At 36.5% G+C, this 23,070-nt stretch overlaps 1 protein-coding gene across 2 annotated transcripts in view; it reads left to right on the forward strand.

Moving 5' to 3' along the window:
• The window catches only part of LOC113046580 (NACHT, LRR and PYD domains-containing protein 12-like), a 55,412-nt gene that overhangs the window by 26,702 nt on the left and 5,640 nt on the right, over positions 1-23,070 (forward strand). For both annotated transcript variants that reach the window (XM_026207411.1, XM_026207412.1), the window contains one exon: positions 6,653-6,802. In XM_026207411.1, coding sequence (XP_026063196.1) covers positions 6,653-6,802 — 150 coding nt within the window. The remainder of the gene's footprint in view (positions 1-6,652; positions 6,803-23,070) is intronic.

Below are 23,070 nucleotides of genomic sequence, written 5' to 3' on the forward strand. Positions count from 1 at the left end.
ATTCTTGGCTAAACATCTTGCCACTATTGTTGCTGACCAAGTCCATTCCTTGGGTGACCACTTAATGGCCCCATCATGTGTCCACCACCAGGCAGTTAATGCAACATGTCACAAAGCTCAGATCATGTGTGTGTGTGTGTGTGTGTGTGTGTGTGTTTTTTTACATAACGGTTAGTTCACATGGCCTCAACCGTCACCAGATCATAATCTGTGCCCAATCCTGTTCTTGTAGATCTTCCTGCAATGTTAAGGTCCAACCCTGATCAAACACAACTGAAACAACTAATTAAGATCTTTAGGATCACTTGGTAATTAAAGACAGGTGTGTTTGATCAGGGTTGGAAATGAACTCTGCAGGTAGGGAGATCTCCAGGAACATGACTTGGATCCAACAAAAGAGCATCTTTGTGATGTGGTGGAATGGGATATTGACATCATTGAGGCACTACCAACAAATCTATAGCAACTGCCTGATGCTGCGATATCAGTATTCAATTCAGATGAAAAGGAATATGAATATCAGTCTGTTTTATATCATGGCTAGATTGATTTATCCTTAGACATTCACTCTTTTTAGGTTCAGTTTTTTACCAGAGAATTTCCTAAATTCATGTAATAGGCATATTATCTTGTGATTAGATGCAGATTGGATCGGTAACAAAGTAACCGCTTGGTCCACTATTTTAAGTTTGGTTCTCTTTTGGATTATTCCCTGAAATACAGGAAGTGTTCAAAGCATTATTCAAAGAGTCCTAATAACTATGATAAAAAATTAAGGGAGATAGAGGAGTAACAAAAGTAAAATAATCTAAATTAATCTGGTTAGTATATATGGATGCTTGAGGTTCAACATTAAATAAATGTATCCATGATATTAATCCATCCCCAAAGCCTAACTCCTAAGGCACCATAAAAAAATATGTTACTACTCTATCCTATCAAACGTCCGTCTGGTGTCCAAGGAAATTACCACCTCAGATGAGTTGCTGCAATCTGGTTTGCTCCTCTGAGACAATACAATGCTTTAATGCAGTCATAATCATTTATAAGTGCTGATCAGGCTCATCAACGTGTCATTGATGTTTCATTCAATGCTCGACTTATAACTCTGAAAATACACAACAACTGGAGCCAACATGGGTTATGAGTATAACGATAGATAATGCTCGATATACATTATTTATATAATACTTTACAGTAATTAAGACGTTAATGCACTTTAATACATTAACTATCATTAAGTAATCAAATAATTCATTAGTTCATCCATTAATATGATTTCTGCCCAAGTCTTGTCTTATTGAGGGTGTAGGGTGTGATTTGGAAAATAGTCTCTGATTGTCGATTCTGAACTCTGATAATTCACAGTTATATTGAAGTAGGCTACTTCATCAAAAACAACAAATATTAGCCAGAATGCATTGTTTTCAATTGTTTAAATGGACATTTTAAAACTGTTAAAGTTTTGCCATTTTTAAAGCAAAGTTTTACGGTGTAACAGAAGATTTTTATACTGAATATATACAGAAACAGGCAATCAAGGTGATTATGAATGATTTGAATAATATGTCCACTAGTGTTGTCAAAAGACCCGATACTTCGGTACCAAGTCAGTACAAAAATATGAAAATGTGACGGTACCAGGTTTCTTTAAGTACCGGTGGTACCGAGGTCCCGTTCAAACCCGGTTCTTGACGCATACAGCGATATGATTACCGCGAAGCAGAAGACGCAGATGGAATCTCAAAATCCAGTCATGAAAATGAAACTTGCATTTTAATATGGACAGTCAAAGAATTAGTCAAAGTTAGCATAAATTAATCAAATCAAATCTCCATATGGACCAGTATTTTTAAATGTTAAGCCGCAAAAGTTGGTTGAAATCTGAATCCTGCATGTTCTGCGCATCTCTGTGTGAATGCATGAATGGCAGAGACGTGCTGTCAGGGTTTGGCAAGGAGGAACTCAAATGCAGACAGGAATCACAACACGAAGGGTTTATTAACACAAAAAGGGGAAAACACTGCCCACGAGGGGGGAAACACTGACTAAGGTAAAGACTAAATAACTAAACAGGACTGGGCTGACAAGATAAACAAGGACTCTAAATACTAACTATAAACAAACACTCACGGTAAGGTAAACACTCACATGTAGGAACAATCACAATCTCAATCACAGAGTGGAACACATATGAGGTACAATGAACCGACAAAAGACAGAGCACACTAGGAGATCTAAATAGGGGAACTAATTAAGACACGACAGGTGGCACAGATAGGACAATCACGGCAAGACTAGGATAACAAGGAGGGCGGGGCAAGGGAACGAGACAACACAAGCACATGGCCCAAAGACAAGGCCATGTGCTTGTACACAAAACACGGGTCTGTCATGATCCTGCCTCTAGACTAGAGAAAAGTCAGGACATGATGGCAGAACCATGACACGTGCGGGTTTGTTTACTACATAGCAACCCTAAACATTGCGAGTACATCACTCGCATATGTGACTAAATCTTCTTTCTGGCGAATAAATGATTTCTAATATTAGCCAATGGCTAATAAATTCTCAGATTTTACTCGACGTTGTGTGAGTTGGAGGCTATAAGTTTAGCTCAGAAATATGTTCACTCGCCGAACACTCTCTGACTGAGCGCTTTAAAGTTTCACTCTCAGTCATGCGATCTGTGTGATTCAGTTCATCTCAATGGATGCACAGCGCACCTGTGTTTAATGTACCTCTAGTGTGAAGGTGCACAGATCGCTGTCACTTTCTCTCACACACACGCAGCGACCGAGAGAGAGAATTGACGCACTACATTTAAACTATTCTTGGTTGTATTTTGGTGTCAAAATAGTGGCATATCTATGGAAATCTTCAGCTTTTAAAGGAACACTCCGACTTTTTGGGACTTTAGCTTATTCACAGTATCCCCCAGAGTTAAATAAATCCATACATACCTTTTTCATTTCTGTGCGTTCTGTAAGTGTTTTTTGACGCACCCACCGCTAGCCTAGCTTAGCACAAAGACTGGATGTAAATGGATACTGTTAGCATAGTAATCCCAATAAGTGACAATATAATGCAAACATTTTCCTATTTACATGTTGTGATCTGTATAGTCACAGCGTGTACAAATAACAAGGCTATATAAAACAGAGACCATTTTTAATCATATAAATACTGGGAACTATATTCTCACTAGGCGTAGGAGCACATATAACATTACTTGGGCGGAGTGGCTACTTGGGCGGAGTGATTAGCGCAGCACACAAGAAGCCTTGTTGATGGTTCCGTAAACAAAACAAGTGACTAGGTAGACGTGACTCGTGATCATGACTGAATTGTCAGACTCAGAGGAATTTTACTGTGTATCAAACCAAGATCCAGAACCATATAGTTTTGAGCCAGAATACACAGACGAGGAGTTACAAACTTTGGAAGCTGTAAGACAAGATGTCGAAGGGAGAATCAAAACGAACACAGACTGGTGCTGTAAATGTGGAACATGCCAACCTATGCCGACAGAAACCGAGTGCCTTTGTTGTAATGAATGGGACCGGGTATTGCCATCAGTGTCAAGGCTTGATGATAATCAAAATATTTGCATCACTACCACAGAAGATTTCTCTGCCCTAATAGACCCGGCAGTTGTCGTTTTTTTCCCCCATTGTGACAAGATCAACTGGAAGAAACGCCCCATGCCGAGTGAACCTAATGGTCAGGTGTCCACCAAGTAAGTGATTTTGTTATAATGATCACGAGCAGTGTGTTCATGACAACACAATAATAACAATAAAGGGGATACACGGAGCCCTATTCACGTAATTGTGTCACTACTAAGTTTATATTACAGTAGCATGGCACTGTTACAGGATGGCTAATGTTAGTCATCTCAAAACATAACGGAACACTTACTGCAGCAACAGGTGATCCAATTTGTCCTGTCTTTATTATCGATGGGATGGCTGTATCCTTTAGCACACGTTTCATGGTTCGTGTGGCAACTTGCATTTTTTCAAAATAGTCGTCTACAGTAAAATGTTCAGAGCAAACGAAATACTTCGTGATTTACAGGTGTGTTTGGATCTATTTCCAGAGCACGTAGCCATCGATTCATCAGGTTAGCGTTTTGGACATCATAGTATTACCTGGTCTCCCCTGTTTATTTTCGCAGCTCTTTACAATACAGCAAACACCCATGATTGTACACTATAAATTTACTATCTAGTAATTGCTGACTCTATTACTCCAACTCTGAGCAAACTCTCTTCTCCTCACCACGGCGCGTCTCGTGTGCTGCGCTAATCACTCCGCCCAAGTAACGTTAGCTGTGCTCCTACGCCTAGTGAGAATATAGTTCCCAGTATTTATACGATTAAAAATGGTCTCTGTCTCATATAGCCTTGTTATTTGTACACGCTGTGACTATACAGATCACAACATGTAAATAGGAAAATGTTTGCATTATTTTGTCACTTATTGGGATAACTATGCTATCAGTATCCATTTACATCCAGTCTTTGTGCTAAGCTAGGCTAGCGGTGGGTGCGTCAAATAACACTTAAAAAACGCACAGAAATGAAAAAGGTATGTATGGACTAACTCTGGGGGATACTGTGAATAAGCTAAAGTCCCAAAAAGTCGGAGTGTTCCTTTAAGAATAGCTGGGTTTTCCAATAAGGTTAGTGTGTGGAGTTAATGCGCAAATGGCCATCACATTGACTGGCGCTCACCTATTTTCGTTCGTTTTGATTTCAGCAAATCAGTTTGAACAAATGCATAAAACCTGATTAATATTCATGAATCCAGCAGCTAATTAATCCTTAGTAATCTTTAGTGTGTTTCCATAGTTCTCCTTATAAGAATTTGTATCAATATTATCTTATCAGTATTCTAGTTAGTTTTTCTCACCTCGTGTTTTTTTTTTTTTTTTTTTTTTTTTTACAGAATCACTGAATGACAAAAAAAGCACCACCACCATTCCAGTTAAAATGTTCAGTTAAATTGACTAATATGCATTTAAACATGGTTATCAAGTATACTTCTAATTACTAAAGTTCTAATTATATATCAGTCTGGCGAGTAAACTAAAATATTTAATGGCCAATGGCGATTCAATTGCAGAAGTGTCCATAGAGGGTTGCATAGACTGAAGCGCGTGACATTTGCAGTAATTTCAGCATAATTTCAGAGTAAAACCAGTGTCAGTTTAAAGGTATTCATGGCAACCCGTCAAAATAAATTAATTTTTACAAAAAGGCATTGTGCTAGAAATATTACTATTATTTAGTAGAATGTATGTGATACTGCTACTGTTAAAAAAATTAATAAAACTTTTTAAAGAAATAAATCACACAATATTTATTTCATGTTTTAATTTTAATAGCAAATCCTTTATTTACCAAAAAATAGAATGTGTTTTCATATTTCATTAATTAAAAGACAAATAAAATTTGGGTGAAACTTGTTTACTGTTTTTTGTATAATTGTATTACTTGTAAAAAAAAAACTTTAATCACAATTTTAAATAAGTATAAAGAATGGTATTGGTTTTATTTTTAGTGATAAAAAGTATTTGTTTTTTTAGTTTTTTATCATCATATTGTGTTTTGCTTTGGTACCGAAATTGGTACAGAGAACCGTGGATTTTCACTGATATTGGTACCGAATACTGAAATTTTGGTACTGTGACAACACTAGTGTCCACATTTCTTAACCTGAAAAATTACTCTGGCAGCAGAATTTTGTAATAATAATATTTAAAATAATTTATAATTTCCTGAATGAGATTTCTCTTCCTAGCATTTCGGAAGATACTAGGGCTTTTTTAAATGCCCCTTTTAGTAAGGAAGAAATTTGGAAATCTATACCAACTGGTAAAGCTCCCGGCCCAGAGGAGTTTTATAAGCAATTCTGTGACAAAGAAAGTGTGTTGAACTTCTGTATCTATTTAGCAAAAAAAATTATATTATTACTATGGTCAACTCTTCACATACCCAAATGCTGCATTTCCACCGCAGGAACTTTACCAACGAACTAGGGACTTTGGCCTGGTACGCGGTGTGTTTCCAACGCAGCAACCAGGAACTAAATAAACTTGGTCACATTAGATATAATGAAGGGAGACGTGAAAAATCACGTTGTTTTCATATGGATTACTTTATCACAGAAAATTTGTTTTCGGCAGCTTGTTTAGTTTAAAAGTAAACATGTCAGGCTTTCTATATATATATGCCTCTTCGTTGAGTATTCACTGAGTTACAGTTCATTTTAATGATGTGTTTGTAAATTAAGATCTGCGCAGACAGCACACCTTGTTATCTTTATTTTATAAGTGCACAAAGTTTTGTTGTTATGTCTTTATACAAAAAAGTAGACCCTTTACACCTCTGTGATTCGATTGATGTATTGCTCTTATCTGTACAATCAAAACTGAAAGTGTAATTTAAGTTCTTTTTGGGGTTATCAGGAGAAAATGACTCATAACGCGTATATGCGTTAATCAACTTCAAAGTGTTAAATCAGAGGATTTGTGCATTTGGCCCACAGACTGCAAGCTGATGAGACCTGTTGGTTATTATATTGTAAATTGCAATATAATTGATTTAAAAAAGAAGCACACTAACATGAACACAATCTGTTGTAGATTATCTCAGTGTTTGGTGACAGCAGAAGGTTGTGGTGCTCTGGCATCAGCTCTGAGTTTAAACCCATCACACCTGAGAGAGCTGGATCTGAGCTACAATCACCCAGGAGAATCAGGAGTGAAGCTTCTCAGCCACCTGGAAAAACTCAAGTAAGTTGAGCAGAAACAATCATTCTGTTTGCTATGTGGTTCTCGAGAGTAACTTTAGTATTCAAACAAGACTGCATGGGAAGCTTAAATAACTTTATTTTTGGCCCAGACAGAAACTCAGCTTCTCTGTGATAATTGGATGAGCTCTTAAATGTAAAGTAATTTACAACAAACAGTGATAATTGTTTTATTTAGGACTTGAAATTAACATCTTTCATGATGATATACCTAACACACTCGAGAAGTGATACCTGTGACTTGTCAGATATGCACTGAGGAAAACACAATGTCTCAAATGCATTAAACAGCACAAATATTCACTGTTTGATCCATGATCAACCTCAAGGCCTGCTTTAGAATAAGCATGCACATCAAATCCAATTTATCCTGACTTATCTGGATCGAATTAGTGAGATTGTGTGAACTTAAATAGTCGTTTATGAAACCGCTTTAGTCCCGATTGACTTGGTTATTTCAAGTCAGGACTTTAATGCCTGCTTTTCTTAGCTTCTTTAATGAAACCCCCCCAGATCCAGTGATCTTGTCAGATATGTTTATAAACAACAGTCCAACAGTTGTTCATCATCTTTCTTCCTTGGGGAGTACTCTCTGAGTTATTTTGTTCTACCCATTTAAACTATGAAGGCTTGTATTTTGTCAGTAGCCTACTACACAGCAAAATCCTGAGTGTTAAATAAACACTGCTTAGAGCATTTATGGTCCCACTCTACAAGAATGTTAAAGTAACAGTGAAGCAGTGTTGAAATGAACAAGATAAGTGATTTACTCTGAGATGATTGAGCATTAGTGATGATCACCAGCTGTTAACAAGCAGAATCACTGAAGGAAAGAGAAAATACAAAAACTACAACTTATGCCGCGTTACCACCGAAATTCCACAGAACATTTTTACCAGGAATTTTTTTCCCCAGGAACTATTTTCCCCCCAGACCTGTTGCTTTCTGCATTTCCACCGCGGTCTAAAGTACCGGGGAGATTAGGCAAATAGACTGGTGATGTAGGACTGTGCAGGTTTCTCAATACAAAGTACGCTGATTTTGGAAGTGAATCCTCTGTAGTTCAGACTTTGTGTATTCGACTCGGAACTGTGATGTCCATGACGACGCAAATCCTGTAATTCTGCAGACAGCAGCGTACTTGATGTCATCAGTCCATGACCATGGCTACAGGAATTTTCTTTTCTGTATATTTACAATAAAACGAAATAGGATATCAAATATCACTGCCTCCTTTCGTTTTCATTTAAACATAACATCTTCAGAAATGTACTTAGTTCAGGGATATGTGTATATATACAGCCATTACAATGAAACAAAATATTATATAAATTTGCCTTTTTTATTTTCATTTTAACATATAGATAAATTGAATACAATCCAAAAATAACCTGTAAGATTTACCGAAAAACAAATTATATTTTATGTTTAACCACTAAAGAGACAAAGTTTAGTCGAAGTTTGGCAGGAGCACCCATGTGTATCTGTACCAAAGGGTCAAGAAAGAAAAAAAGTTTAAAAACATTCATATTTTACTCAATATATATATGACATTGTTGTTGATAATGTCGTAGTTTAGTAGCTTGATTTTACTGATTTCATCAGTGGTGATGTGTAACTTTTTTCTTTTGTTGATGACAGCCATATTTTAATAAAATAATATGGAGAAATGTAAAAAAAAATGTAAGCATCTCAAAAATGGTAACAGTCATCAGACAGATTCATGTTGCATTGCATTCTGGGTGCACCAATAAAACTTATCCATTATGCATGATGACATGAATTAATTCTGCAGATGCATTGTCATTGCTGAGATTCACATGCTGATTCTTCATGTCTATGAGTGCCAGAATTGAAACTTCTTTGTGCTCCATGTTTATAAGATTGTTCACATTGCTGTGTAATTCCATATCTTAGGACTACTATATATAATACAACATTCATAAAAGCTGGGGCTGGGCGATATGGAGACAAAAATATATCTCAATATATTTTGCTATATCTTTATATATGATATATATCTCTATCTTTACAGGAAAAATAACCCCCCAAAAACTACTGTAATATGCCAAATATTACATATTTTGGGCCCTATGAAAAGCTTTATTTTTTTCTTCATGTTTTATTGTTACCTAATTCTGTGTTTTAGCATGTGTAATTATTTAAATGCATAAAACAACCTAATTTGTGAATTTTTTTCTTAAAATAGCCATATCTGAAATTCTTTGTACTTAAATTGTTCTGGTTCTCAAATGAAGGCATAAAACATTCATTTAATTTATCTTTTAATTATTGAAAATTAAGCAAACTTTACTTTTTTGTAAACAAAGGGGATTTACTATTAAAAATAAAACATGGAAGAAATGTTGTGTGATTATTCCTTATATTATGTTCATTTCATTTTAATACTTTAAAACTTTTGTTTAATTCATTCAAAATTTGACAAATTCTGTGAGATTCCATGTTAAACTGTAATTTCCGTTTTTATGACTGGATTCCGCGATTCTGTCCGCATTTTCTGCATCGTGGAAATCATAGGGCCCTACAGTAGACATCTGCTTGCTGTTCAACCTACGCCTTAAAACCGAGGTATCTCCATATAATGGAGCCAGTTGTCCTTTTTTAGGCTAGTTCTGTAGCCTCCGGGCTGGTTGCGGACAATGCCATGTTCAATGAGACAATACGCGAGGAGAGGGGGAACAAAAGCAAGGAGGCAGGGGGGAGCACAGCACAGATAAGACAAACAAGCAAAGTGGCGGAACCAGAATTAAATATAAAAGCATTACATATTCGGATGAAGCGCAACAAGTGACTCAAGCCACTACATAATGATTTTATCTTCGGTTCCTTGCTTTATAAACACACAATTACAGCCAAAGAAAAACAGATATTTAAAAAGTCAAGTGCCCAACTAAAGTAAACTCTATTCACCAGAATGGTAAAATCAAAAGAAACAAAACCAATGTCTAAACCTTAATTCTCAATAAGAAGTTCTGTATGAGATGTGCCAGAAATGAAGTCAATCTGGCTAGTAATGTGTGAAGCTGGTAAAGCTGTTTGTGGGGTTGTTTAATACTCCTCTGCTGAGATCTTGAGAGATTTAATGTCTTTTATTTCAGTTTATTTCATTGAAGGCTGTGACTAAAGTCAGTTGTAGTTCTTGTGTTTCTCTTTCTTTCGGTGATTCTGCTTGTTAACTACAGGTGTTACCAAATGATGTTACAATGTTGATGAAAGAATATTAATGGCAACCAGTGATGCGCGGGTTGATCCAAAATGAGCGGATGCCTGCGGTCACCCTGGGTCACCCGCGGTTACGAGTCATCCAAAAATATTTTTTAATGATACTCGGGTCACGGTCGGTCGGGTCCTTTGAAATAAAGATGCCAATTAAACCTTTGTAATTTATATAGTACTATACACGATTTTGAAATACATAGGCCTACACTTTATTGGCTGAATAGCTGGCGCGAATAGAGAGACAACCTGTACCGCTTTACGTTGTACATCAATTTTACCCTTTGTCCCACCTCACGCAAACTGAGCATCTGCCCCGCTTTTTCATTCGACCCCGCCTAATAAATACACTGATACGTCCACAGGTGTACTGTTCACTTATGTCCAATAGTTCAGAGGAGAGCAATAAAAGCGTTAGTAGATAGGCTGAGTCGTACATCAATCAAACTGTTGACGCGCGTGCTGTTCGGTCAGGTTAATGGCCACGAAAAAGAGAAGATGCACTTTTAATAGCGAATGGACCGCAACATACTCTTGATTAAGACCTGTAGATGGCGAAGCAGAGAGAGCTTTTTTTCTGTGGGACATGGAGGAGAATACGACGTGAAGAGCGACATGGTGCATGTGAGTACCACAGAAAAAAAGCACATCATCAAGAAACATGCAAATCAGTGCAATCGTTTTTCAATAAACCAAATGACCCACAGGCTGGTAAAGTTTGGGCAGCAGAAGTGACGAGCATTTATCATGCCATACATGACTGCAGTTAAGTTTGCCCCAGTCTTTTTTCCAGATTCTGAAATAGCGAAGAAAAAAGCTGTAGAAACTTTGGATGATATTTTGGGTCAAGGTAGAGTCTTAATCTTTTAGTTGTTGGGTTTAAAAAGACATATAGGCGATATATTACAGAATGCTTGAAATGTCTACTTTTAAACAAAAATATTCAAACCAAAATAAACGGCTACTCTCTGATTATGTAATCCATGTGAAATGTGCATTTCTCTCTGGCGTTCATGGTGAGTCTGCATTGTCAACTTCATCTTAGCAGTGACACAGAAAACACCAGTTTATTACCAGGGGCGCCCCCTAGGATTATTTGCAGTGGGCACTGGGTACTATTAATTTAAATGCAGAATGTAAATTCACAATAGTTTAAGAAGTGAAAAAAAAGTGCAGCACCTGCTGCAGCCACAGTTTTGCGTCTCTTAGCAACATTAAAGTGTTTCGTTCCTGAATGAATCAACCGTTTAAATGATTTGGTTCAGTCGCAATGACTCACTTATTAACAGTGACTCGCTGCCACCTATTAGCGGTTTTAATTTCACATTTTATGGAACCTTTTAATTTTTTTAAATAATTTCAAACATCAGTTTTCAATGTTTTATCTTTAAAATATCAAAACATTATTTATTCATTTGTAACTGCAGGTTAAAGTATTCCATGTTCCACGGAGCTGCATTAAACCGTGTGTAAAAACATCTAAATGGCACTTCAGATGCAGTTTCTGTTTTATCTGCATTGCAAAGATCAATTTTGTTGATAATGATTGCATTTGCTTGGTAAAAGCCCAAATGCAAGTATTTGACCTAAAAGATGGTGCACACTTTTAGAAACAATGGTGTAAAGGTAAAAATAAAATAAAAAATCAGATGTCAGCACAATTAAAAATGAGATATCAGCAACATAACACTCAGCAAAGTAGTCTAATTATCGTTATCGATAAAATCCTAGAACTCACAGAGATATAACTTTTTGTCTATATTGCAAACCCTTTTTTTTTTTTTCTTTATTTTAATGTGCCTCCCCAAAATTTACTGTGGCCTCATTTGGCCACCCCTGTTAAAATTTTCTGGGGGCGCCACTGTTTATTACTAAACGATAAAATGTCTCATTGCTAATTTAGACACATGTATAATCATTACTTTAACTGGTTCTTTGTGGCAAGCCTTATGTGTGCAGTCATAGCACTTATTATTCTGTTATATTTAAGTAATTATATTAATATAAAGGGGCGACGCATTTACTGCTTTATAAAAATGCGGGTCGGGTAAAATATTGTATTTTATTTTTTTTGCGGGTGGGTTAGTTGAAAACATCGGTCGGGTGCGGGTTGTTTATACACTGACCCGCGCATCACTGATGGTAACTATACAGTAGCTCTGCCCATAAGCAACCTTTATAGCAAGAGCCACTTTCACCTTTCTGTCCTTCTTTGACATTTTTTAAAACCCTTGTTACTTTTTTGTTTTTTGGGATTTTTTTGCAACATACAGTGTAATCATTTCCAAGATACATTTCTAGATATTTTATCCCATTTATTTTCCAGGACAAAACTCCTTATAAGAAAACCCAAGCCCTTTCCTCACCATTACTTATAGGCTAGTGACAATGCCCCTGAATTTTCGAGATACCCCTACCGGAGGTAGAACTAAACCCAACAATGTTTTTCTTCATCTCTAAGGTCTCCCATATATGAAATGGATTCTTGGCTAAAAATATTTTACTGGTAAGATTGTTAAATTAACAGATATTGTTATACACCACAAAACCAATAAAGGACTAAAATATAGCCTGTCCGTATGGGAGTTAAGGCAAATAAACTAATGCAGATCAACCACACAAGCTCTGAGAGCTTTGAAACTTGACATGTTTGTAGTCAGGAAGTTGCTTTAACTAGTAGAAAAGACTGGATGTGAATATCTTGATGTATGGAATAAATAGACACATGTAAACACTTATCTAAAATAAGCGGACATGCACAAATTTAATATCTATGCAGAATGTTTTCATTTACTTTGTGCTTGCTTTGCCTGGCATTATCATAGAAACACATATGATGGCTTGTTGGAAAGGTGAATCCAGCAATACCAAATATGTAAATATATGATAAAAGAGAAGTGTTCTGTCACTCAATGTATGAGGTGTCCAAAATGAATGAAAATGGAACACTGACATAATTGAGTCCAAACCCATTCATTATCAGAAGAATGTTGAGAAATTCAAATATAAGAGACATCAAAAAATATTTAATATGGCACCTTGTACAATATGGAAACAAAGATTGAAATCGAAAGATAACACCTTACCATAGCACAAACAGGAGACCAGGAGTTTTAACTTAATGAACTTTTTAATAAAACTATAACTTAACTGCACACAATACAACTTAAATAAAACAAATGGCAATCTAACTAAAGAAACAAACACTCTTCGGGGAAATGAGCCCTGTCTTCTCAGGCTGTTTAGTTTATTTTCTAGCAGCAACCATTTGGAACATCAACTGCTTTTGGTAACCATTGGAGAAGGGTCTGGCTGCAGACTTGCACTTGCACTCTCAGACACTGCTTCTGCTAGCGACGTCACTTGCAGTCTTTATTTTTTATTTTGTTCTATTTATTGATAACTTTTTGTTTGAATTTCCCAACATTTTATAACAGTTGCCATGTGGCGAAGACAAGAAAAAATAAACTAAATTACAATGTCAATTGCAATCGCTACTTGCACTCTCCGCTACCTGTGACTCCACTTGCAATCAACACAAATCTTGCATGTTGCCACTGGAGACAAGACGCTGTGGTTGTGATTAAACGATTAAAACTAATTTAGTACTATAACGTACAGGGTCGTGCAAGAAAAAGACAAGCACAGACCTTGGCAGAATATGAACGCAATGCACAAAGTCTTTTGTTAAGCGTTTTCCTCCTGTAGAAAAAAACTAACACTTAATGTGGCATAATGTATTCAGACACATTAAGTTCAATTAAAAGATCAAATTCGATATATAGTTATTATTCAATGTACTGCAAGGCACGCAGATGGCTATGAACACGATGTGCAAACTTTGTCCTCCCATACAACATAACGCTTAATGTGGCCTAATAACAGACTAAGATGATAAAGACAATTCAGTAGGCCTAGCCTATATGTCTTGTTGTTGACTCTAAGTATATACAGACCAGCAAATATGAACGGGCATTATGCATTAAGTGATTTTAAAAGGATCAACTCCGTACAGGCAAGAAGACGAGTACAGAACGCAGTGCTTTAAATTGTACATTAAACGTTTTCCTCCTATAGAAAATCATTATAAATAAAACACATAATGTAGGTTAATGGACAAAGACAGTGATATAAACAAGTTGTAGACAGTTTATTCTATATGGAAAAATGCTTAATGTGAAACTTTGTGTTTCGTTTATTCTGGGCTCACCTGCTTGCCTGTACATATTAGTTATGTATTTTAATAAAGTAGAGAAGCATATTGAGTTTGGCCTTTCTCATCTATGTCCATTATGCCACATTTTGCGGTATGTGAGGAAAATACTATATACATATTCATTATATTAATGAACTGTACATTTAATTTGATATTTTAATAGCATCTTAATATATTAAGCCATGTTAAGTGTTTTTTTTTCTACGCTTAGCTAGAGACTTTGTGCAAATGTTCATATTCTGCTGTTCTGGCCATGGATTTGCCGATCTTGTCTTTTTCTTGCAGGACCCTGTACGTTATAGTACTAAATTAGTTTTAATAATTTAATCACCACCACAACGTCTTGTCTCCATTGGCAACATGCACGATTTGTGTTGATTGCAAGTGATGTCACAGGTAGCGGAGAGTTCAAGTAGCAATTGCAAGTGACATTGTAATTTAGTTTCTTTTTTCTTGTCTTCACCACCTGGCTTTATAAAATGTTGGGAAATTCAAACGAAAAGTAATAAAAAAAATAAAATAAAAAATAAAGACTGCAAGTGATGTCACTAGCGGAAGTGCAAATGTCTGAGTGTGTAAGTCTGAGAGTGCAAGTACAAGCCTGCAGCCAGACCCTCTTGAAACATTTTGGGGTCAACCCCCCATGATGTTACAACTGCAACACACCACTCATCCACATTGTCATCAGTGACAAAGTGGGTCATATTTGGACAGTCAGGGCAAGAGCAAAACCCTGTGCAGGTCAAGCCCACAGAAAGACACTGGCATTTGGTGGCATCGGTGCAGTTTCCGTCTTTACAGTAGAGGTGGGTGAGGTCTCTAACTCCTTTAGGTGCTGGTGCCTTCTGGAACATCACAGATTAAATGCAGCCACCTTCTCTGAGCCTCCATCCTCTACCAACTGGGTTCCAGAGAAGAGTTTTGGCCAGGTGGCTGTGATGCCACACTGCTGTTTGGTACACGGCTCTCAGCACATGTTGCTGGAAGCCATCTTCTGTTGGGGGTAGATTTGCTGCTGACACCTCAGCTCATCCAGGTTGGTGCTAGGATGCCCATCTTGGTGCCTCTTCTTTGTCTTTCAAGATCTTTGATTGAGTGTTGGTGGTCATATCTATCAAAAACTATAACGACACAGCTGTTACCTTCCTTTCCCATTAAAGTTGCGATCTTTTCCAGACACACTCACCCAGGTCATTGTATGTTTGAAAGGCTGAATCATTGAGCATTTGAAGAAGATCCATGCCATCAATGATATATGCTGATGGTTCTTTTACACTTGGCAGCTGCTGTTGTCTTCTTTATGCTTCCATCATCAAAAAACAAAGAGGGTGGGACAAAATCATGTTTAATCTGAGATACGAGATTTCTATGACTTGGGAGCGGGGAGATACGAGGTTATGCACTCATTGATAAGAATGATACAGACACAGACGTCGCTGCTGCCAGCAGTGTTCATCAAAGTCTGCGGTCGTGTCGAGCCTTTTGACAAGAGATAAGGCTTTAAGGGGTAACTAAACCCCTGGTCAGAGCCTGACTACACCCACTGGCAATATTTGAAAAATGCTGAAAAGTGGGCAGAGCACAGCGGAGATAGAGGGGACAAACCAAGGGCAGGGCTGAGCCGGTGGGGCGTGAACCTGAGACCCTCAGTGACAGATTAATTGACAGCTGCTGTTAGAGTCACTAAAATGGAGAGTGACTCTAGTGACGCAAGTAGTTTTGCAACAGAGCGTTCATTTGAAGTGGAGGACTTTTCTCCCCCACCTTCACCTGAAGTGGAGGATGTCGAGGTGTCTGAGGACACAGGGCCAGGGCCTGAGCCATATCAATTCAAGCCACTGGCTCAAACTGCGGTCTTAACTCCCGGATTCTGATAGGCATCCGATGATGATAGCGAAGCAGCCGTGCAAGAGAGAATGGGGCCGGTCTCCGAGTAAGGCACTGCGTCGCTTTTCAGCGTGAGCTGTGTGGAGCATTACAGCTGTGTGGAGCATTACCGAAGCATTACAGCTAAGGATTTTTAACAAAACAAGCCTACTCAAATGTATCTAACCTAACGATTTTCATTCGTTATTGTAAGAAATGAAAAAAAAAAAAAACAGAGTTATGCAAAGATAGGCTTACTTGGCGCCAGTAGACAGACCTTTTTTCTCCCATAAATAAAACCTGTTAGCCTACTTGGGACATTTTACATGCACAGTGCCAACTTTGAGTCAGTAAAAATAATAATAAAAACAATAATTTAATTCTGGTATCCAAAACATTTAATTCAATACAAGTAGAATTAGAAATTAAATACATTTTAAAACTTCAATGCACATGTATAATACGCCTTGTAATAATAACCCTAGTACTATCGATCATAACATACTTCTACAGAGACTGGAAAACTGGGTTGGGCTTTCTGGGATGGTACTCAAATGGTTCAGGTCATACTTAGAAAGGAGAGGCTATTATGTGAGTCTAGGAGAGCATAAGTCTAAGTGGACGTCCATGACATGTGGAGTGCCACAAGGGTCAATTCTTGCACCGCTCTTGTTTAGCCTGTATATGCTTCCACTAAGTCAAATAATGAGAAAGAACCAAATTGCCTATCACAGCTATGCTGATGATACCCAGATTTACCTAGCCTTATCTCCAAATTACTACAGCCCTATAGGAGGATCTTTGATGACATCTTTGTACGCATACGCGAGTGGTTGTGTGGCAACAAAACAAACAGTATGGCGGGCTGTAAAGACGCAACAAGCACTTTCAAGTGAGTTAAGGCCAGTTCACACCAAGCCCAATAACTATAAAGATAACGATATTAGCGTCCACACCAGCGAACGATATTGTCTGTGTATTTTAAGCGGACGCGGAACGTCTGCTGCTTTAAATTCTCGAGCTCATTACAGCAGGATTGATTCTGATTGGTTGGCAATGTTTTATCATTCATCAGGGGGGAAAAAATCGTTCTGAAAGTGATTCCAACGATATCGTTTCTCTGTGCCTTTATCGTTATAGTTATGGTGTGGACTCTGCTATTCTTTAATATTGAGAACGATTTTTAGAACTATATCTTTATCGTTATCTTTATCGTTATCGTGCTTGGTGTGAACGGGCCTTTAGCTTTAAAATCCTCAATATATAAGCACTTTAACATCTGAAGACTGGAGGAGGTTTGGAGAGAAGCTCAAAATTTGTATTGGTGACAAAATCAAAGCTATTCAAAACCCATATGAGATCTGTGATGACAAAAAACGTTGGTCCGACTCGCCCGTGTCTTGGCCACCAATCTGCTGGGGAGACATTTATTCTTATTTAATAGAAACCCCTGGACCCTTCACTCATGAAAGATTAAAGGCTTTCAAAAGTCTGAAGGCCTATGATTATTTTGTTTCTCGAAAAGTTGGGCCAATCTTTTCTGCCAAACAGAAAGCAGTGATCGTGCTAAAAGCAGAGGTTAGACCTGGCCAAGCAGAGTCACAGCATGATTCGCATCTCCCGTGGGTGATCGCCAAAGAGAACGGCGAAATAATCACTGCTCACTGCGACTGCAAAGCTGAGTAAGTCTTCATTGATCAGTGTTCTTATTTACATATTTATTTACTGAAAATGTAGTGACTGTTGCACCAATTCAATTGTTTTCAGTGTGAGACTTTCAATGGTTTCTGTACTAATAGTGAAAAATTGTATATCACAGCTTACACATTTCTCTTTCTTTCAAATCCAGTCTTGGAGAAACATGCAGTCGTGTAGCAGCTTTAATGTTTAAAGTAGAAGCAGCTGTCAGGATAGGACTTACAAATACTGCATGTACTAGTGAGGCTTGCAGCAAAGCACAGCTACAGAATGATGTGAGGAACATGGGTGCTGTGGATAGCGGTTTGGGACACCTGAATCAGAAAGCGAAAACATAAGACTCGGTTAATTTGACTCAGTTTTATTTATTTTTATTCAATCTTCTATAAATACATAGTCACTAAGACTTACCATGAACAAAATGTGCCTCACAAACTCGATCAGAAGCTGCAGGCTTTCTTCGGAACGTCCAGGTTCAAGCGCCTAATTGCACGCAACCATTTCTTTCATTTTTCGCTATCCTTTTCGGAGGGAATTCGAAAAAACTTTTTATCAGGCCCCCAACTAACCGTACAATCGACCACACAGCAAGAGTGAACCATCCTCTTCTCTAAATCCTCCTCCAAACGTGCAAATCAATCAAATTACAGGTATCTAGCGGTGTTTCCTGCCACACGATTCCCATGATGCAAAGCGACAAACATAAACAATGACGTCACAAAAGATCCGCCTATTGACTCCCTCTGCCAATGCATTGATAAAATTAATAGTTGGATGTGCCAGAGCTTTCTTCAGCTAAACAAGGAAAAAACTGAAGTCATTGCATTTGGAAACAAACATGAAGTGTTCAAGGTGAATGCATACCTTGACTCTAGGGGTCAAACAACTAAAAATCATGTCAGGAATCTTGGTGTGATTCTGGAGACAGACCTTAGTTTCAGTAGTCATGACAAAGCAGTAACTAAATCAGCATACTATCATCTCAAAAACATTGCAAGAATTAGATGTTTTGTTTCCAGTCAAGACATGGAGAAACTTGTTCATGCCTTTATCACCAGCAGGGTGGACTATTGTAATGGGCTCCTCACTGGTCTTCCCAAAAAGACCATTAGACAGCTGCAGCTCATCCAGAACACTGCTGCCAGGATTCTGACTAGAACCAGAAAATCTGAGCATATCACACCAGTCCTCAGGTCCTTACACTGGCTTCCAGTTAAATATAGGATTGATTTTAAAGTACTTTTACTCGTATATAAGTCACTAAATGGCCTAGGACTGAAATATATTGCAGATATGTTCACCGAATATTAACCTAACAGAGCACTCAGATCACTAGGATCGAGTCAGTTAGAAATACCAAAGGTTCACACAAAACAAGGGGAAGTCCTCCTTTAGTTACTATGCTGCCCGCAGTTGGAATCAGCTTCCAGAAGAGATCAGATGTGCTAAAACATTTAAATCTAGACTCAAAACTCATCTGTTTAGCTGTGCATTTATTAAATGAGCACTGTGCAATGTCCGAACTGATTGCACTATATTTTCACTTTTTTTTATGTAAAATCATTTTCTAACTGTTTTTAAATTCATTTTAGTTAAGTAGTTTTTTTCATAATTTTAAAAGTTTTAAAATTGCTTGTGTTTATTTGTATTATTTTTCTTCATGATTATTTTACTTTATTTTATGTAAAGCACTTTGAATTACCATTGTGTACGAAATGTGCTATATAAATAAACTTGCCTTGCCTTGCCTAGTAATAAGTAGACATTTAAAATAGATCAATAACTGATCATAGTTTAAAATGGATAAAATCAGAGTTAAGGCTTGCTTTATGTGTTGCTCGACGAGGATTTCTCAATCATTGCGACTTTAAATCCTGAGGACACAAAATGCCGTGGAACCTCCTGCCGCGGAGTGAAGAAGAGGTGGCGTTACGAGTATTCTCAGACAGTTGAAGTGTCCAATGGAGTTAAGAGATTTGCTCTCAATCTATTTTCAACACTTTAGATTGTTTACCACGTGGGGTTTGACCAAAAGCATTGAATTGTTAAAAAAATATCAAATAGACAAAATTTGGACATGCGAGGATTCTGCCCGTCAGTGACGATATTTTAATAAAGGTGTTCCATTCAAATGTTAACCTGATTCAATTGGATCTGTGGTTCATATGAATTGTATAATATACTGTGCCTTATGAAATGTATCATTATTAAATGTATCATAAATATAGATCAGCACTTACCTAATGTAAGTTACTTTGCAGTAACCATGAATTTGTCAACATTCTTCTCACCACTGATAATGTGATTTGGACTTGAGGCTATTTTGTCCAGCGTTCTTTCATTTTGGACACCTCATACATTGAGTGACAGAACACTTCTCTTTTATCATATATTTACATATTTGGTATTGCTGGATTCAGCACAACCCCACCTTTCCAACAAGCCATCATATGTGTTTCTATGATAATGCCAGGCAAAGCAAGCACAAAGTAAATGAAAACATTCTGCATAGATATTAAATTTGTGCATGTCCGCTTATTTTAGATATGTGTTTACATGTGTCTATTTATTCCATACAGCAAGATATTCACATCCAGTCTTTTCTAGTAGTTAAAGCAACTTCCTGGCTACAAACATGTCAAGTTTCAAAGCTCTCAGAGCTTGTGTGATTGATCTGCATTAGTTTATTTGCCTAAACTCCCATACGGACAGGCTATATTTTAGTCCTTTATTGGTTTTGTGGTGTATAACAATATCTGTTAATTTAACAATCTTAGCAGTAAAATATTTTTAGCCAAGAATCCATTTCATATATGGGAGACCTTAGAGATGAAGAAAAACATTGTTGGGTTTAGTTGTACCTCCGGTAGGGTTATCTCAAAAACTAAAGCACTTTTTGACCATTTGTCACTAGCCTATTATTAATGTTGAAATGTTGAATTGGTATTAGATAAAACTTAGATGTGTATTTAATCTTAAAGCATGATAAAAGTTTAAAGAGGCATGAAATTAATTTTCAGTTCCTATGTTTTCTGGAGGTTAGCTTATAAAGTTTTCAAATATTCAAATATTTGGTAAAATCCTTGGTAATGCCATAGTTTTTAATCATGGACAGACTGAAATTTAAAAGTGCCACATATAACACACCGGATCATTTTACATAGAGCAATTTTAACACCACTTACTAACTTAAAAATATAGCAATATAAAGGAATATCAATTAGATTTTACATTTTATAAAATTGTATTTGTTTGTGCTTATCATTAGCATTAATAAATGACATACTACTTTGTTATATTTGTTCTAGTCGTTCCTGGTGCACAATGCAAACAGAACTTTGGGAAAAAAAATGTACACCGCTCTTTTCCATACATGACAAATTAATATCAATAAAGCTTACCATAAATCAGATCAGAGATGCAAATATTCTGCTGTGACTATTAGTAAAAACACTCTCTATTGAAAAAATATAAATGTTGGCTACTTCATCTATTTTCAATGTTTTCTTCTGTGCAACAAATGCTGAATGTAAGTGATGGTGGTGCAGCAGTTGCTCAAAATGCCTTTTCAAGTGCCTACGTATAACCAAATATGACTTATTTTATTACTTTGAACTTGATATACAAATTTGTGTAAGATGTGCTGTCTGAGTCACTAAGACACACATGTGTAATGATTGGTGAAACTGTCATGCATTCAAGAGAAAAAAAAAAAGATAATTCCCGACTCTTTTTTTTAAACACTAGAACCGCCAGAGGTCGCTGTATATCTAAAACCAAATCCTAATGGTCAGTAGCCTATGGTAATAAAAAATAAATTAAAAAAGGCCTGCACTGACAGTGAAAAATAGAAGGTAGTAACCTAAATATTTGGGTGGTACATTATTATACAATGTCATTAATCAATATATTAAGATACCCCTTGCTATTTAAATGACTAATATAGTCTATGGACAATAATGAGCAATAATAATTCACCACACGGCATAAGATGATGAGATGACAAATTCAAGTGCACGGCTAAATAATTATTCATTTGTTTAGTTATATCATTTATAGTTTGAATAAGATAACAACTTCAATCAAAAACAAAGTTTTATTCATTACATCAGATCAGATTAATCTATTTATTTCTTCAGCAAACGGCCAGACTAGAATATCAACACCGTAGCGAACAATAAATGATATGGCAAGACAATAATGTAATAATTAAACCAAAGTTTGACCAATTAGAGTAATGTTAAGCTAAAACGTGTAAATATGATAGTAAATATCTGGATCACTGTCAGATGCTGAGCTGAACCTGGACACAATTACCATCAGACTCTCCATCACTCATGGAGTTTAGTGTTTCTAATGCCTACCTTCACCTCTTTTTTTCATTTTTACTTAATTTATGAAACTGATAACCGTGTCAGTCCTGTTATGTGGTAACATTTTGGCTTCATAAGTGTTGGGGAAAAAAAGTGACATGATTTTTATGTTTTTTGCAGTCTACCAAAATAGTGACATGTTTAACTATTAGAAAAGGATATTGGTCAAGCTCTGGGACTCTAAAAATAATAATTATGGGTAGATTGTTCAGACACTTTCCATGAAAATATTCCACACTGTAAGTGACATATAGATAGTTATCACAACATGTTAATAATGTAAATCTTAAACAATAATTCGCTTTTCTTGGATAGTATATGTCCCTTATGCCATCTTATAATTTGTTTTGTTTTTTACGATATCAAAACAATCATTGATTAATAGAATAGGTCTTAATTATTAAGAACAGGTACTTTTTGTGCCAGTTTTTGCCAATAGGGTTGTAAATAAATCAATCAATTGCTTAAAAACACACACACATATTATATATATATATATATATATATATATATATATATATATATATATATATATATATATATATATATATATATATATATATATATATATATATATATATATATGCTGTTAGTGCTCCTCGCCTCACAAAATAAGACAAAAGTATGCCAAACATTTAACATTGCTGTGAAATTATTATTTCAAATGACAGGAGAATAACAGGGTGGTTTCCCATCTGTAATGTGTGGAACTGCTCCTATATTATATTGTTTCTAAACGATACAAAAAAAAAAAAAAATAATAATAATAATAAAATAAATAAATAATAATCCAGATTTCCTTTGGGGGAGGGAAACGAAAGATAGCTACGTGGTTCCTTATCACAATCAATCATGGTGACA

Source organism: Carassius auratus, chromosome 28 (genome assembly GCF_003368295.1).
Source record: "Carassius auratus strain Wakin chromosome 28, ASM336829v1, whole genome shotgun sequence".
Taxonomy (NCBI): Eukaryota; Metazoa; Chordata; class Actinopteri; order Cypriniformes; family Cyprinidae; genus Carassius; species Carassius auratus.